Consider the following 17,267-nt stretch of genomic DNA (forward strand, 5'->3'; position numbering starts at 1 on the left):
TGCTTCCGGCCCGGCGGGGTTCCGTCCGCCTTCGCGGGCACACTGAGTGTGGAGCCGTGGCTTCTCTCCCTGCGGGCGGCCCGGGAAAGCGAGGCCTCCGGCGCGGGTTGACGGGCGCGGGTGGGGACCGCGTGGAACCGAAGGGCTCGGGAAGGGCAAGGGCGTCACCCACAGGTCTCTAGGCCCCTCCCCCAATCTCAGACCAGGTGCCCAGACAGCTTCGAGGTCCAGAGGGCGTCAAGTCTCATCTTGGCGCCAGGTCAGTGATTAGGCAGCAGTGCCTTCCAGTTGGGCAGCGCTATTTCTTTAGAGAGATAGTACAATAAAGATATTATTTCTTGTTGTTAGTGACCTCCAGTCGATTCCACTCCTAGCAACCCTGTGTACAGCAGAGCAGAAGCTGCCGGGTCTTTTTGCGCCATCCTCGCACCTTCCGGGGCTATATCAAACAATGTTCTTCTGCTTGCCATTCATGGGGTTTTGATAGCCAGTTTTTTCAGGTCCTTCCTAGTCTGAGTCTGGAAGCTCTGCTAAAACCCTGTCCCCCATGGGTGGCCCTGCTGGTATTTGAAATATCAGTGACATAGTTTTCAGCATCACAGCAACATGCAGCTGATGAGAACTGACAGGTGGTGTGGTTCCCTTACCAGGAAGCGAACCCTGGCCACGGCGCTGAGTGCCAAATCTTAACCACTAGAGCACCAGGGCTGGCCGGGGGAGGGAGGATCTGCAATAAGACACTCCCTGCCCTCAAGTCACCAAGAGAATCGCAATATAGTGAAGAAATGTGTTCCATCAGTTATGTGACCTTGGGCAACTTCACATCTCCAAGCTTGCTTTTTTTAATTGTAAAGTTATGGGAATATGACCATCACGGATAACAGCTAACATTTATTGAGTGTTGTGGCACTGTGCTAAAGGCTGTCTTTCCATGTGTCATCACTCTTAATCCTCATATTATTCCCATTTTGTAGAAGGAACTGAGATACAGAGAGGTTAAGTAACCTGTTCACTGTTACATAGCTAGTAAGGGGAGCTGGGAGTCAAACCTGGCAATCTGGCTCCAGATCTTTTTCACAGAGCAGGATGTGTTGGGGCTAAGAGAAGATCACATGGCTGGAGACCCAGGTGTATGTAGGGTAGAAGCAGGAGGAGACGGGGCCGCAAATGTTTTATAGAGTTTGGCTTTTCCTGTGGGCAGTGGAAAATTATTGGAGATTTTTAAGCAGAGGAGTATATGATTAGTGTGACTACATGTCCCGATTTGCTGGGGAAGTCCCTATTTGCGCCTTTTTTCCCCAGCGTAATTGAGAGAGCCTTCTTTTGCTGAAGTGCCCAGCTCAGACAATAAACATATGGTCACCTTACATAAGACCAAAGTTATATTTTACAAAAAGAACTCTCATGACAGTGTGGAGGACAAAGACTGGAGGCTGGGAGACTAGTTAGGAGGCAATTTATATTCTAAGAAAAGTAGAGACACTGGGGTACTATGAGTGTGAGTGTAGAGGAGGTCCAGATTTAAGAAATCCATACAAGGAACACTTAGAATTTTTTGTAATCATTTGGAATATGGTTGGTGAGGTAAATGTGAGAGTCCAGGAGGCTCACCTTTTTAACTAGGTGGATAGTGATAGCAAATGTAGGAGGAAGAGGATTGCTAGGAGAGGGTCAGAGGTGAGAAGGCTAATGAGTTCACATTCCTCTGACCTCTCTACAGGTCATCAATGTTCGTTTAAAAGGATGATATTGTACACTCTGCGTAACATTCCCCATCAGGTCTGAATAGGAGAGTATGAGGGGACTTCTGTCCCCCTACATCTGGATCCAATATTTCTGTTAGTGTGCCAGCCGGCGAGATTGTCTGCTTATACTGAGCTCACACTTAACTGAACCTCTTTTTCATATCCCATCTAATCCAAAGTAACACAGCTCTCCCACCAGATTGTATCACTCCTTATTTTGTTCACAATGCTCATCTCTGAAATACTGATGTCTTGTTCATTATGTTTACTTTCTTGACTCTCTCATTCATCAGAATGTAAGCTCTATGAGAGCCTGGGTTTTGCACCCTTGTTCATAGCTCTCTATCAGCAGTACCTGGAAAAGTGCTTGATATTATAGACTTAACAATTATTTGTTGAATGACTATCAGGTCAGTATTACCTCATATGTATATAACATTTTTTAAACCTCAGTGCAAGACTGACTGATAATGCCTGTTAAATTTTATTTTGTTTGTTTCATTCCAGGGTTCTAGATTATAAGGATATTTTTGAATTTTTAATTCATTCATTCAACAAACACCGAGTACCAACTTGTGCTAGGTTACAACAGGGAACAAAATAAACATGGTTCCTACTCTCGTGGAGCTTACAGTCCACATGACAGACAAATAACCAGGCAACTACTACAGTGTATAAGTGCTATTAGAAGGAAAGTACAAGCTTCTAGAAAGGCATTAGGAGGAGCATCTTTCCAAGCCAAACTTGCTGGGTTAGGGAAGGCTTCCTGGAGGAATATCCAAAATGTTAAGTCAGTGATGGCTAACCAAAGTAGGCTATTCCACCTACCACCTCCTATTAATTAGAAGACATTTTGAGAATAGGTATTGTTTCTTATTTATCTGGGTCTACTCCAGAGTTTAGCCCAGCACATTAAACAGATGTTCAATAAATGTTTTTTTGAATTACAAGATGGAAAAAATAGTTATTTAAAATCAGAAATATTGACTTTCATTTAGAGAAGCTGAAGCCAAAGCTTAAAAATTCATTTTTCTGGCATCTTTGCAAGGAGGAACTAAATCATTTTCTGTAACCTGGTTAGCCTGATATTGTGAATTGTTCTAGTTACAATGTATAGATACAAACTTAACAAACGTCCTTTTCCATCTTAGAGAATACAGAACAGAAACCCTCATGCTCACTTCTTTATTATACTGGATATAAATGAGACTAAATATCTGACCTTTGAATATTTATAAACCCAGAAATACTGAACATTCCAAAGCTATAACTGATTTTAAAGTGCCTTTGGTCAAAAATGGATTATTTCCATGTCATATTTTAACAAGTGAATAGTTAGGATGCTATATAGTAGAAGTTTCCACTTGTGAATGGCAGATCCCCAGGGGCCATTGTTACTGTAAAAGTTAAAGAATTTACCAAAGTACCAAGCAAAGTCTGTATCTATTCTCTGTTCAATATGATAGCCACTAGCTACATGCACCTACTGAACACTTGAATTGTGGCTTGTCTGAATGGAGATGTGCTATAGCTAGCTCTAAAATGCACACTAGATTTCAAAGACTATATTCAAAAAAGAATGTAGGGGCTAGCCCGGTGGCACAGCAGTTAAGTTTGCATGTTCTGCTTCGGCGGCCAGGGGTTTACGGGTTCAGATCTTGGGTGTGGACCTATGCAATGCTTGTCCAGCCATGCTGTGGTGGGCATCCTACATATAAAGTAGAGAAAGATGGGCACAGATGTTAGCTCAGGGCCAGTCTTCCTCAGCAAAAAAGAGGAGGATTGGTGGCAGATGTTAGCTCAGGACTAATCTTCCTAAAAAAAAAAAAAGGGGGCACAGCAGTTAAGTTCACATGTTCTGCTACGGCAGCCTGGGGTTCCCCAGTTCAGATCCCCGGTGCGGACATGGCACTGCTTGGCAAGCCATGCTGTGGCAGGCGTCCCACATATAAAGTAGAGGAAGATGGGCATAGATGTTAGCTCAGGGCTAGTATTCTTCAGCAAAAAGAGGAGGATTGGCAGCAGATGTTAGCTCAGGGCTAATCTTCCTCAAAAAAAAAAAGTAAAACAGGGGCTGGCCCCGTGGCCGAGTGGTTAAGTCCGTGCGCTCCACTGCAGGCGGCCCAGTGTTTCGTTGGTTCGAATCCTGGGCACGGACATGGCACTGCTCATCAAACCACGCTGAGGCAGCATCCCACATGCTACAACTAGAAGGACCCACAACGAAGAATATACAACTATGTACTGGGGGGCTTTGGGGAGAAAAAGGAAAAAATTTAAAAAAAAATCTTTAAAAAAAAAAAGTAAAACATCTCATTAATCGTGTTTATATTGACTACAGGTTAAAATGCTATTTTGGATATATTACACTAACTATATTGAGCTGGCCCGGTGGCACAGTGGTTAAGTTTGCATGCTCCACTGTGGTGGCCCGGGGTTCGCCAGTTCAGATCCCAGGTGCAGACCTATGTGCCACTTGTCAAGCCGTGCTGTGGCACGCGTCCCACATATAAAGTAGAGGAAGATGGGCAGGGATGTTAGCTCACGGTCAGTCTTCCTCAGCAAAAAAAGAGGAGGATTGGCAGCAGACATTAGCTTAGGGCTAATCTTCCTCAAAAGAAAAACATTAAAAAATAAATAGACTAAATATATTATTAAAATTAATTTCACCCGTTTCTTTTTACTTGTCTAATGTGGTGCTAGAAAATTTAAAATTATACATGGGACTCATGTTATGTGGGACACCACTGCAACAGACTGAATAATTTGCAGAAGATGTACTAGCATTTGGTACGAATGTGATACTGTTGAGACTATTAAATTTAGTTATAAGTTTTGAATTCATTATTTATGTCCTCTAAAAGTAAAACATCAGTGAGAAATAAGAAGTTTTCAATGTTAAAATATTTATACTCAAATACTGGGAACCACTACTTTATAGACTATAGAGTCACTGACAAATTTATTATGTTTTTTGGGGGAAATGGAGGTAGGGGGTAAATAAGAGGCTAGCCAGTGAATGTGCAAAGCACTTGAAGTTGACTCTTGGAAAGAGGCTTTATGAAAAATGTTCAACCACAAGTAAAAGGAGATGGGGTTCACCCCATCACCTTCAGCTGCTGGGATGGGGTTTTGCATAGATGTGATGGGCCAAAAAAGCAAGTCCTGAGGGGTTCTAACTTGGGAGGAGTATTTTAAGGATGGAGGGCAAGGGAGATCCTCTGTGGGAATAATTCCAATAGCAATTTCCAAAAGAGAGATGCTGACAGAGAGTGCCTGGCTTACAGAACCCTATTTGGTCTTTCTGAAGATGTATAATTAAGCATCATTATTTTTAAATACATCTTGAATAATTTACATATTTACATATAAAATATAATAAACTTTTACTAGCTCACATAAACTTTATCCATCTGGCGTAAATTATGGACAACAATGTTTTTTCTCTATTTCATCACATATAATTTGCCATGCTTTAAGACTGAGGAATATGCAGGGATTATTACCAATCCAGACAAAGAGGTACTCAAGAGTAACAGAAAAATACACCTAAAATGGTTTCTGCTAGCCTTTATTTGAGAAAATTTACACAAAAAATTCCCAATCCAACACTTACAAGTGAATCTGTATAAATCCACATGCCTCTTTCCATTAAACAGAAAAACGGCTTATGATGGGGTTTATGACAATGGTATAACAAAACTTACTTAAACCGGATCATTCTCATCTATATTACACAGATGGTGTCGAATAACAGGCTCAAAAATGAAGGAAAGCAGATAACATCCTCGTTTTTAAAGCTGATTTGCTCTTGCACTAGCCTTTTATCAAGGCAAATAATTTTAACTTTTAGATAAATCAAGGTGTAATATCAATGAACTTTAAACCAAAAACACAAATGTCCGAGCTGGTTGTTTTGGCATGAGTGAAAGGGAAAGGACATGAAAGAATTTCAGTTTCACAAAGTCACATTTGGGAACGAAAACATCAGCAAAATAAAATATTGTCCTGTCCTATCTTCTTGACATGTTGTCAGAACAGAAGACTATAACCAACTAAGTGGCTTTCATTGCTGCTAAAAAGGGGAAAGGCACCAGTCAGAAATATGAAAGCATATCTTGTTAGGCTAAATGGTACAGATTAGAATTTCACCTTTAAACATCTAAGGATAGAACTTAACACACAAATTTGGTTATTCTTTTCCCTACTTGGATGCATCCTCTGTCGGTTAGTATAGGTAATCCCACAGATAGGCCTGCTCAACATCTGCTGCCCCTAGGGCGAGGATTCAGCTGCCTGGTTCTCAGAACAGTACCTATCAGTTCTTAACAGCAGATGGCAGTGTTGCACAAATTAATGAAAGAACCACTTTCATGCCACACCAGAGGAATTCATACAGGGAGTCAAAATAAAGGGGAAAAAAGGCTTTTGGGTTCCCAGGAGGTGAAACATTAACAGAACAGCCTGAGATTTTAACAACATAACTCACTCCCTCTTCCACCTTTGTACTTTATCCAGGTCATCACAGCAGTGTTCTCTGTTAACTCTGAAGTGCTGCTTAACTGCAAGCTGCATGGCCCTAAATCCTATAATTCTTGCACTGCAATTAGCCAAGCCCTCTAACAGTCAGCAGGGTTAAAAAAGAGATTACAGAAAGGACAAACTTCTACCCACTTTCCTGGGAGAACTGGGAAAGTTTCGTGATAGTATTTTTCCTAACTGTTTAACAAACATGGTCATTTGTATCCACACTTTCTCTTATTTACATTAGTATTAGCCTTTAGGCACCGCCAATTCCCACAGCAATTCTTGGCTTTGCTTTCACAACATGTATTTTCAAGTATTTAGTCCATTCATGATCCTCCCAGATGTGTTATTTTTTATACCTCATATGTCTTAATTTTCTAGATGGAATACATAAGGACTAGATGGAATTAAGTCAGTGACTGGCCATGTAAGATGACTTAAGTTTTACTTATTTTTTCCTTGATAGAAGTTATGTTACAAATTCAAGCAGCAACATATCTGACAAAGGACTTGTACCTAGGATATATAAGGAACCCTCAAAACTCAACAGTAAAAAGAACATACAATCTAATAAGAAAACGGGCAAAGGACATGAACAGGTATTTCACTGCGGAAGATATACAGATGGCAAATAAGCACATGAAAAGATAGTCAACATTACTAGCCATTAGGAAAATGCAAATTAAAACCATGAGGTATCATTATACTCACCTATCAGAATGACTAAAATAAAAAAATAATAATATAGCAAATACTGGTGAGGATGCAGAGAAACTGGACTGGTCATACATTTCTAGTGGGAACATAAAATGGCACAGTCACTCTGGAAAAAGAGTAGCAGTCTCTTACAAAAATGAACACGTGCTTACCATAGAACCTAGCAATTGCTCTCTTGGGCAATTATTGCAGACAAATGAAAATTTATGTTCACATAAAAACCTGTTCATGAATGTTAACAATAGCTTTATTATTAATGGCCCAAAACTGAAAACAACCCCAATGTCCTTCAGTAGGTGAATGGTTAAACAAAACTGGTACATCCATACCATGAAATACTACTGAGCAAGAAAAAGGAACAAACTCTTGATACATGCAACAACTTGAATGGATTTCAAGGGAATTATGCTGAGTGAAAAAAGTCAATCTCAAAGGTTACATACTATATGATTCCATTTATATGACATTCTTGAAATGGCAAAATTAGAGATGGAGAACAGATGAGTGGTTGCCAGAGGATGGGGCTTGGTGGTAAAGAAGGGAGGTGGCTGTGGCTGTGGCTGTAAAAGGGGAGCACAAGGGATCTGTGTGATGGAACTGTTCCGTACCTTGCTGTGGTGGTCACACAAATCTACACGTGATAAAATTGCATGGAACTAAACACAATTACACAAAAAGAAAAAAGATCAAGCAGTTGAGCACAAATATTTTAATTCTCTAAAATGAAATTTTAATTTTCTTTTAATTTCTTTTAAAAGAAATGAAATTTCTTTTAATTTTATCTAGAGTTCAGAGCTCACTTCTATGAGGTGTCACATCCATCACCCTTTTAAGCGACATAAAATTATGAAAGGATATCACCAGAAGCCACCTAAACACTTCAACTAAGGGTCAAGAGAAAGTTAGGGATGTTTGCACATGGAAACCCAAAGAGGACAATCAGAATGAAACAGTTCAACATGGTCACACAAATCTCGATAAAGGAACTAGAGTAGAAGCCCAAGCTGGTGAGCAAGTGGCAGAAGAAAAGAAAACATGGTTCAAACAGATCATATGAGGAAACCCAGTACAAATGCTGGCTTTGGCATTATCTAGGTAACCCCTATTTTTTGTCATAGGTGACTCTAATAATGTCCCATTGTTGCAAAACCAGTTCAAATCCTACCAAGTTAAAAAGAAGTCCTCACTGACTCGCTGGGTGTAGGTGGTAACCCATGTCCTCCCACACCAAAAGAGATCAGTTCTGGCAAGCAAGTTCCAACATGCCTTGATGGTGCTGTTGGTAGGATGTCTTAGGCCAGGCATGTCCCAGCGATGTTCTGCTGGCTGAGATAGGTGGGAGGAGACTGGGCCTGATTACTCAATCAACTTCTTGGCCTTGAAGAAGCGACGCAGGTAGAAGACCTGCCAGGTGGCTAGTCCAATGAGGCAGAACATTGAAAAGATGCTGAAGTACAGGACCCGAGTGTTCGTTGACTCTAAAAACACAAAAGCATTGTAAATGTAATGAAGTGAGGCACAGCAGGCTAACCAACTGCCAGGCGGAAAAGGCAATTAACTTCACTCTATTCCTAGGCCTAACAGTAGAATTTCAGATCGTTTTTTCTTAAATTTTCATTATTCTATATATAAATGTTAAAAATTACAAAGATTAGTACTATCAATTTGATACACTAAAAGCTAACTGTGTCTCACAGAAGAAATTTCTATTCCCTTGAAATCTAACCAGGCTCATTTACCTGTAGCAGCAACAACACCGAAGTAAGCAATTATCCTTCCATACAACCTCCCTTCAGCAAACTGAGAAAAGGGTACACCAGAATTTAAAGTTTGGGAATCTGTCTCCTTTTGGTTCACTTATTGAGAAACAAAAGCCGCCTTCCTCTCACCATTGGTGTCCCGCATCTCTTCCTCTCGCTTCTTCATGTAGGCAAAATCATTCACGATAGACTCTGAAAGGTCTTCTAGGCGTCGTAACTCTACCTCTAAAGGTTTGAGCTTCTCAACTTTTGCAATCTGAAAAAGAAAGGACTTATGAACCCGCTTCCTGAAAAAACTGCTCTGGTCAAGAACAAAAGACAAAAGAGGAGTCTTTCAAAAACTTTCACCAAAATTAAAATCTCTTCTGTCATTACTACAACATATTTTAAAATCTGGGCTTCTCCCCTTCCCTACAAACTGTTTATATATTTCCATCTCACACTTTTTTAATACTTTAATTTTGATTAAAACCTCCTTACAAGTACTTTAATATGGTAGGCTGTAAAGTAAGACATACTATTTTCCCAATATTTCTGACTTTAATAAATCACTTCACTTTGCCCTTCCACTCATGTCTAAGAAATAAACAAATACTCTTAGAATAAGTGTTTTTTTTTTAACACTTTAATACTCTTACAACAATGCTTTTTTGAGTGCTCACTATGTACAAGGCACTAAGATCAGTTATGATCTCTGCTCCTAAGAAGCTCACAGCCTGGTGGGGAGACTCACATAAGCAGCTATAACCATAATATAAGGCATTATGTAGTAACTTTTACAACGAAGGTACACATTAAAAGTGGAATAGAAAGAAAGTAGCATGAGATTAATTATAGTTGGAAGTTATAAGCTGAACACGAAGTGGGTGAGTTAGGTCTCACAGGTTGCGCAGGATTTTGAAAGAGATGAGAGAAAGACATTCAAGGCTGAGGGGAACTTGCAAACCAAAACATGATGGGAAGAAAGTGCAGGCCGTGTTTAGAAGACCATGAGTAGTCTAGTCATAAGCAGACTGACGTGCATGCGTGTGCACACACTAATGTGTCAACACACACGTTTGGGGGAAGGTGGTGGGTAAGAGCAAATGAAGTGTCAAAAGGTAGGCTAGAGCTAAACTGAGGAAGAAGATGAAGAAGGGAGCATAACGAATTAGACCTATTAGTATATGCCTAGAATGTGATATGTATTTTGTATCTTGTAATCTCACTTAATCCTCATAACCCTATATAAGGTGAATATTATTATCCCTAAATTTTTCAGATGAGGAAATTAGGCTTAGAGTGTTAAATAACCTGTCCAAGGTCTCAGAGCTTGGTGGAGCTGGGACTGGAATCCAAATCTGAGTTTAGATTTTATTCTGTAAGCACTAAAAATTCGATGAAGAAAACCAGTTGACTACACTTAATTTTCCTGCATCAAAGGTGAAGTAAACAAGCTATATTTGGCCACAAGGATCTGGGTAAGTTGTCCAATTTATCACACTTCCTAGGTTTCATACTGCTATTATTCTAATTTCTACAGACTAAGAGAGTAAAATTTTATGGGGTTGGCCCAGTGGCCCAGCGGTTAAGTTTGCAGCGGTTAAGTTTTGGTGGCCCGGGGTTCACCGGTTCGGATCCTGGGTGCGGACATGGCACCGCTTGGCAAAAGCCATGCTGTGGCAGGCGTCCCACATATAAAGCAGAGGAAGATGGGCACGGATGTTAGCTCAGGGCCAGTCTTCCTCAGCAAAAAGAGGAGGTTTGGCAGTGGTTAGCTCAGGGCTAATCTTCCTTAAAAAAAGAGTAAAATTTTAAAACAAATTATCCTAAGTATTCTCAGGAAGACCCTCTTCACTTTCCCAGGACTAAGCATTCGGTGAGTATCATCAAGACTTTATATCATACTACAAAAAGCTGACAAGAAAACCTCTATCAAGACCCCTGCTGCCTGTTGTTCTGTTCTTCTAAACATCTGACTTAACATTCAAAGTATCTGTAAGAATGTGAAATTATACACGTTTCACGAAGGCAGGCCATATTCTTCTAGTCTACTCTCTTCCATGGCTGGAAAAATGTGTTTTGCCAACAGCTTGATAAAAGCAAAGCCTATCTGACAATGTGTACCACAGGACCTCCGCTAGGGGGTGGCATTCCCCTTGCAAGCTGCATTTAGCTGTTAAATAATCAACGAGTATTAGAACTACAAGGGACTTCATTTTATTTTACAAATGAGGAAACTGAAGAGTCCATGAAGTTACTCAGTCCTTTGGGTGGAAGACCAAGACTAGCAGAACCATGGTCTCGACTCCCTCCCCAGGGTCCCCAAAGCATTTTTTCAGCATCAAACCTTAAAGCTTTGCTGTAATGCAAGTGTGTATATAAATCCTACCTCTCAAGCCTTAACCATGAAGCCTCCTTTAACCACTCCTATCCACGCTGATTCCATCTTCCCTAAAGCCCTACAGCACTTAGACTGTGCCACACAATTAACACTCCATCACACATCGTTTTAATTTTTATTGTTCCTCCACCAATATGGCCCTTGAACTCAAGAAACTTAAAACGCTATGCACTTTGTATAGTCCCACACACCTGACATACGGTGAACACTTCTAACTGTTATGCCCACTCTATGCCTTCTTCAATGGAGCCAACTTTCTCATAGCAGACAGTAAGTGCCGCTGGCCCCCTGAAGCAAGTGCTTCCTGCACGGTAAGAGCACTCTGCATCTACCTTCACTCAGAATTCATTTTCACAAGGCCCACTGCCTAGGAGAAAGTCTTCTCTACCACAGTATCTATCACTCTCATCTGTAAAGTAGGTACTGTCTATAAAAGCTAAAAGTTATAAAGCCTTTCCTTGCATATCTACACACCTCCAAAATAACTGTAAAATTACTCTTCTTAAACTATATCCAAATCTTCCACTCCTCTAATGATGATTTGAATCTAAAGAGTTCGGAGTTATATGTAATCGTACCAAGGAAAGGTGTTAATTCTGAAAAACTGCTTCTTAAAATGCATGTGAATCCAGCCTCTAGAGAACCGCTCGATTCTTTTCCTTGGTGGAACACTGAGACTCAAGACAGAAGCTTCTTGTGGTAAGCCAAACTCAGTCAAATTACTTTGTTACCTCCACACCACTCATCACAGCCCCTGCATATTTGAGAAGCACCACAACAAAAGTGGAGACCATCTAGTCTAACGCAATCAAGATAAAGCAGACAGACCTACAGCCAAGGACAAGTCTATTTGTGTAGGGGTATGTGAATCACAGGTCTCTTCACAGAAGCTCAAAAGGTCAACAGTGTGCCAAAATAAGTCCAGGTAACACTGCCAATCTTAAGGCTAAATGAAATTTAGCAACATCTCATTTACTCTGTCATAGCCATTTGGCAGTTTCCAGAAAGAGTAGGAGAAGGGAGCTAAAATCTACTGAACTGACCAACTATGTGTCAGGTGCCTTACCCATGTTAGTTCATTTCACTTATGTCATGAATGGGACTTTGGACTAGTATATAGAACCCGAGTTCCTCCTTCCCGAAGGCATTCCGAAAAATAAAACTTTTGGAAAGTCTTCAGCTGTTGCTCCAACCAGGTAACTGTGTTTTCGGTGTATCTGTTGATAGCAAATGACAGACTAATAGAACTCTAGGCAAAATGGGATTTTTCGTTGTGCTGAAGATGCTGAGATCCACAGCAAGTCGGGACATACAAAGCCCAAGAGTTAGAGGATGCGTCAGATAGCTGCTTCTTTGTGGGACAGCAATTGTCTCCATTCTCACAACTGCAACATTAGATGGTAAGTCCCTGCAAACAGCTGCTCTAGTTCACAGACCTCAAACTCAAAGGAAATGGTTCGCTTCACAGATTGATTCTACAAAGATGCCCGCCTCTGACAGGCAAAAGATAGTGCTGAGAGGTCCTTCAAATACGACAGAGGGAGTCAAAGTTGCTTTACTTCTGAGGACACAAGCATTCTTTCTCTTTAAAGAATTCAAACTACAAGACTCTCTGCTTCTTTACAATGTGGCAACCCTTCTGTCTTCCAAATAATATCCCCCTGCATTTGTATTGTGTTTACAAGCAATTCCACATGCATTAACTAATTAAATCCTCCATAACAATTTAGGAGGTAGTGTGGTACTCTGCCCAGCTATTAAGATACTGATTACTACTGAATTTTACAGGACCACACGGGATTTCAGAATTATGAAGCCCACAAATGTGAGAAAGATACATTGGATGCGACGAAAATTAAACAAACGTGCCATTTTCCTGAATCTAAATACTGATGCCAAAGAGCCAAAATCCTCAGGAGATAAAGTCTCTCCATTATCTCAAGGGTCTGAAATTAAATACCTCAAAACCTCTACATATACTCAGGGCTGTCTGGTAATTACCAGGGAACAAGTGCTTCTATTATCCATGTTCTTGTCACAGGCATTAGCCCAGAGACAACTATCAGCTGTTTCAAGGCAAGGTTCAAGGGAGCCTAGACATAGGCTGAGAAAAAGACTCGTCTTTGGCCTGTGTCATAACCACTTCTCCTCCTCTGTCTCAATTCAGTCTGCTTTTTTGGAGGGGAAAAGGGTTAGGTCGCCAAAGAAAGTAGTGGGAGGAGCTTCTTGGTTAAGAAACAGAATTTAGCGCTGTTGTAACCATGTGCGTAAAGCAAAGCTTACGACGTGCCAGACTTCTGAAGCAGGAAGCAGGCAAAGGAAGCACCGTGGTTTCCTTTCTGCTAGGGATTCCCCTGTTGGGTTAAGCAAAAGGTCAGGAAAGATAAAAATCCTTTCCCGATGTTAACAAAGTCTAAGGATGACGGAAATTGCAGGAAATATAGGAGTTCTAAAATGCTATATGACAGTCATGTCCACATCATTCTATATGTAAACTCACAATCCCATCTGTTTGAGGAGAACAAGCTATGTCTAATGTCTAATCAAGAGCCCTGCTACTTATATTTAATACATATCCCTTAATATAGTGATCATATTAGGGGAAAAAAGTTACAACTGGTAACATTCCACATAGTAGGAATTCAATGAATGCTTGCTTAGAGGATGGACTGAAGTTGAGAATATCGCAGCAGTAATGAAAAACTGAAAATCATTTTACTGATTCACCTCAAAACAACTACATTTTTCTTAGTGTTTTATACCTTACAATAGCACTTTAACATAATCTTACTTACTCACTCACTCACTTCCTCGCTTCTTTATTTATTTAGGTGAGGAAGATTGACCCTGAACTAACATCCACTGCCAATCTTCCTCTTTTCACTTGAGGAAGATTGTCCCTGAGCTAACACCTGTGGCAATCTTCTTCTATTTTGTATGTACTGATGAGCAGTGTGTAGGTCCGCACCCAGGATCCAAACCCGTGAACCCCAGCCACAGAAGCGGAGCACATGAACTTAACCACTACACCACTGGGCCGGCCCGACATTATCTTATTTAAATATAATTAGGATTCTTATGAATCATGAAAGTTTAAAAGCCTTTTTCAGTTTACTCTTAAGTGCATCAAATAAAGAGGCTCCTTGTAAATCAGTCTCTGCCAGGAATAGTCTTCCGTTCACCACTATGTCACTTGCTCCTGTTTATTGCCTGTTACAAATAACTCAAGCCAGTTTTGTTCAACTGAACACTTGAACTAGGAAAAAGAGGAAAGACCTGAAGAGCTGCAATTGTTGTACTAGTACTTTCTTGTGCAGAATTAGCCAGTCACTTCCAATCTTTTTCCATTTTAGGATATTTCCCTTCCCAGTCCTGAATGAAGAAAGAGCAACTTCTCCTGTCCCGTCATTTCTAGAAAATTCTCTTAAATCACTTGAAACAACTTTCCTTTGTTTATTCAGTTTACATTCTTCAAAAGCCATTTACGTTTCCTGTACCCCATCTACTCTTCACAGCCTCAGGTACTGTTGTAAAAAGACTGATCTGGGTAAAAATACTCATCTTTCTGCAAAGATGAATCCTCTAGTCTTAAACAGTTCTTGTGGTTTTTCAAAGGTGCTCTTCGTTTGAAAAACCATTTTGCACTGCCCCCAAGTCTCTCATAATAGAGACGAAAAAGGCTCAGTCCTCCTTCCCTTATTCTATGCACACCTCCACCTCCCTACCACCTAAATGTCACTTTTTATTCTCTACACTACTTCCTGTCAGCAAAAATTACTATTCATTATCACTGTCCCTAGTCTCTTACAGTTTCTTCTTCCATCTTGCTCTCTTCCTTAAAAGTCTGAAATTATTTTAACTAAAAGCTACTTTTGACTATTGTGTGTCTCAAAGACAGCACAAATATTCTAGTCTAAACAGCAGTGAATCCATGCCCTATATACCTGTCAGTCTGGGAATAAAAGCCTTAGGAATTAAAAACAAATCACTTTTCTTAACCTTGGACATTAACATATAAATGAATTCCAGCTTTTAAAAATTATAAATATGTCTCTATCTGGTGTCTGTCTCAGGAGAACTAATGCATATGTTTGAGTGTTTTATCACACCCGTATTTCTATGGGATGGTTGGTTCAGTCATTTGGCTGACAGCACAGTAAGAATTATTGTTCAAAGTTGTTAATACAACTTTTTATATCAATAAGATTGTAGTTGGTTGTCACATGACTGCTGAGAAAAACCAGTCTTCTGGGAAAAGCACAGCTGGTTGGCTTGACTAGGTCACAGAAACCTCATAGCACAGCGTGCCACTGCCTCCTCTGGCTGTCACAGCAGGACATACCTCTTCATAATTTTTTGCCTCCACTCCATGCTTCATGTCTAGGATCACGAGTTGGTCAGGTATCCGCCCTGTTCCTGAGAAAAAAAATCAAAGGCTTCATTGTGCGGAATATTTAAAATTCCGGGAAATCACCCACCCACCCTCCCTCTCCCTAACCCCTACTCTCTCAATAGAGGGAAACAGCCGCAACTCCTCCCGCTACTCAGCTGCAGAAAATTCCTGGCTCTGGCTAAAATCACAAGCATTCCAGACAAAGCCTCTATCTGTGTGGGGTGCCGGAAAGCAACAAGAACATGCTGCTGGCAAACATCTCTGAGCAGGCAGGACACAAGATACTGCAGCTGGTACTACAGAGGAAGAGAATAGGAGAAGGAAAAACAGCCTTACTGGATTAGGAAATAAAACTCAAAAGTCAAAACGGTATAAGATGGAGTGGCCTATAGACCAATAGGCTGTGGATACCAACTTAAGCTGAAAAAGTACACTTCCACATCTGAAAAGGCTGCCCTGTCAAATTCTGAGAGAAGGACTACTGGGTACAGGCTAAGCTTGGATTTACTTAACACAAACAAGAATATTGAAAAGAACACAGGATTTATCTAATATTCCACTTTAATTCAAACATTTTGGTCAATAGGCAAATAAAATGTTATATGACTATTCCCACAAAATCCTTAAAAGAGAAGAGCACAAGAAAAAAACTTAATAAGAGTACAATTCTCAGGGATGCTTCTTAGAAAGAAATATCTCTTTGGAATAGTAGAGTCAACAGAGCAATGTTTACATTTTTTGGACAGACTAGAAAGATCAATTTGAAAGCAATTTAAATAAGACAGAATAGGTAGGATTAAGAAACTAAGACAACTCACAGATACTTTCTAAGCATTAGACCAGTAAGTCTCCAAAAAATAAAAATAAAAATAGCACCCAGAGAGGTCTCCTCCCAAATCCAATGTGTAATCCTGATCATAGCATTGCCCATAAGAGATGCTATGCAAATTTTTGCTTCTCCTTCCTCATTTAAAAAGTTGTGAAATCCAAGCAGCTCACACACCAACCTGGTCCAAACGATCAAGATAGTCTCTTCCTAACAGACTCTCTCCACTATCTTTCTGTTTGCTATAGCACAGTATTAGCATTATTTAAACACAAGTGAAACCACAAAACCACAGACCTCTGACTGGTCTGAGTCCAGACCATACAGTCTCTTGCATAGAACAGCTGGCCTATCCCCTTAGGTGACATCATGGTCCTAAAGGATCTCCTTTATAAAAAGACCCTTCAGTAATTTCTCTCTGCATTTGCCAGGCAAATAGACAATCTTTTAAAAGGTGCTCTAAAGACTAGAAGGTATCAGGTCTCCATATCATAAACAGAACACAAATGAAACTAGAAACTGAGTTCTGACTATAACGTGTGTTATATATTTATACACATATATACATATATATTTTTAAATTAGTTCCTAGGCATCTACATGCACACCAACAGCATATAAGAAATTCAGAATAAAAGATAATCTCTATCTTCAAAGAGTTTAAAATTAGGAATGTAAGACATATATACATGACACATTTAAACAACAGAAGGCTGTGTGTGTGAGTGATATAAATACATTCAAATGCCTAAATAAATAATCCAATCAGTAAGTGATGTTCCATTTAGAGATAGCCACGTTAACCTCCTTGTTGTTTCTGAGGCACGCTCAGCATCTCAAGGTGTTTGCTTTTTCTCCAAAGTCCTCATTACCACCTGACATATTTGTTTATTGTCTGTTTGCTCCAATGAAAATG

General features: G+C 40.2%; 1 protein-coding gene across 1 annotated transcript in view; it reads right to left on the reverse strand.

Annotated features, from left to right (window-relative positions):
* Positions 1–7,683: 7,683 nt before the first annotated feature.
* Positions 7,684–17,267, reverse strand: part of TMED10 (transmembrane p24 trafficking protein 10) — a 29,209-nt gene continuing 19,625 nt past the window's right edge. Inside the window, exons 3-5 of the mRNA XM_046647340.1 lie at positions 15,475–15,548; positions 8,879–9,005; positions 7,684–8,467 (exon numbers count right to left, since the gene is read on the reverse strand). Coding sequence (XP_046503296.1) covers positions 8,346–8,467; positions 8,879–9,005; positions 15,475–15,548 — 323 coding nt within the window. The 3' untranslated portion in view covers positions 7,684–8,345. The remainder of the gene's footprint in view (positions 8,468–8,878; positions 9,006–15,474; positions 15,549–17,267) is intronic.

Source organism: Equus quagga, chromosome 20, assembly GCF_021613505.1.
Source record: "Equus quagga isolate Etosha38 chromosome 20, UCLA_HA_Equagga_1.0, whole genome shotgun sequence".
Classification (NCBI taxonomy): domain Eukaryota; kingdom Metazoa; phylum Chordata; class Mammalia; order Perissodactyla; family Equidae; genus Equus; species Equus quagga.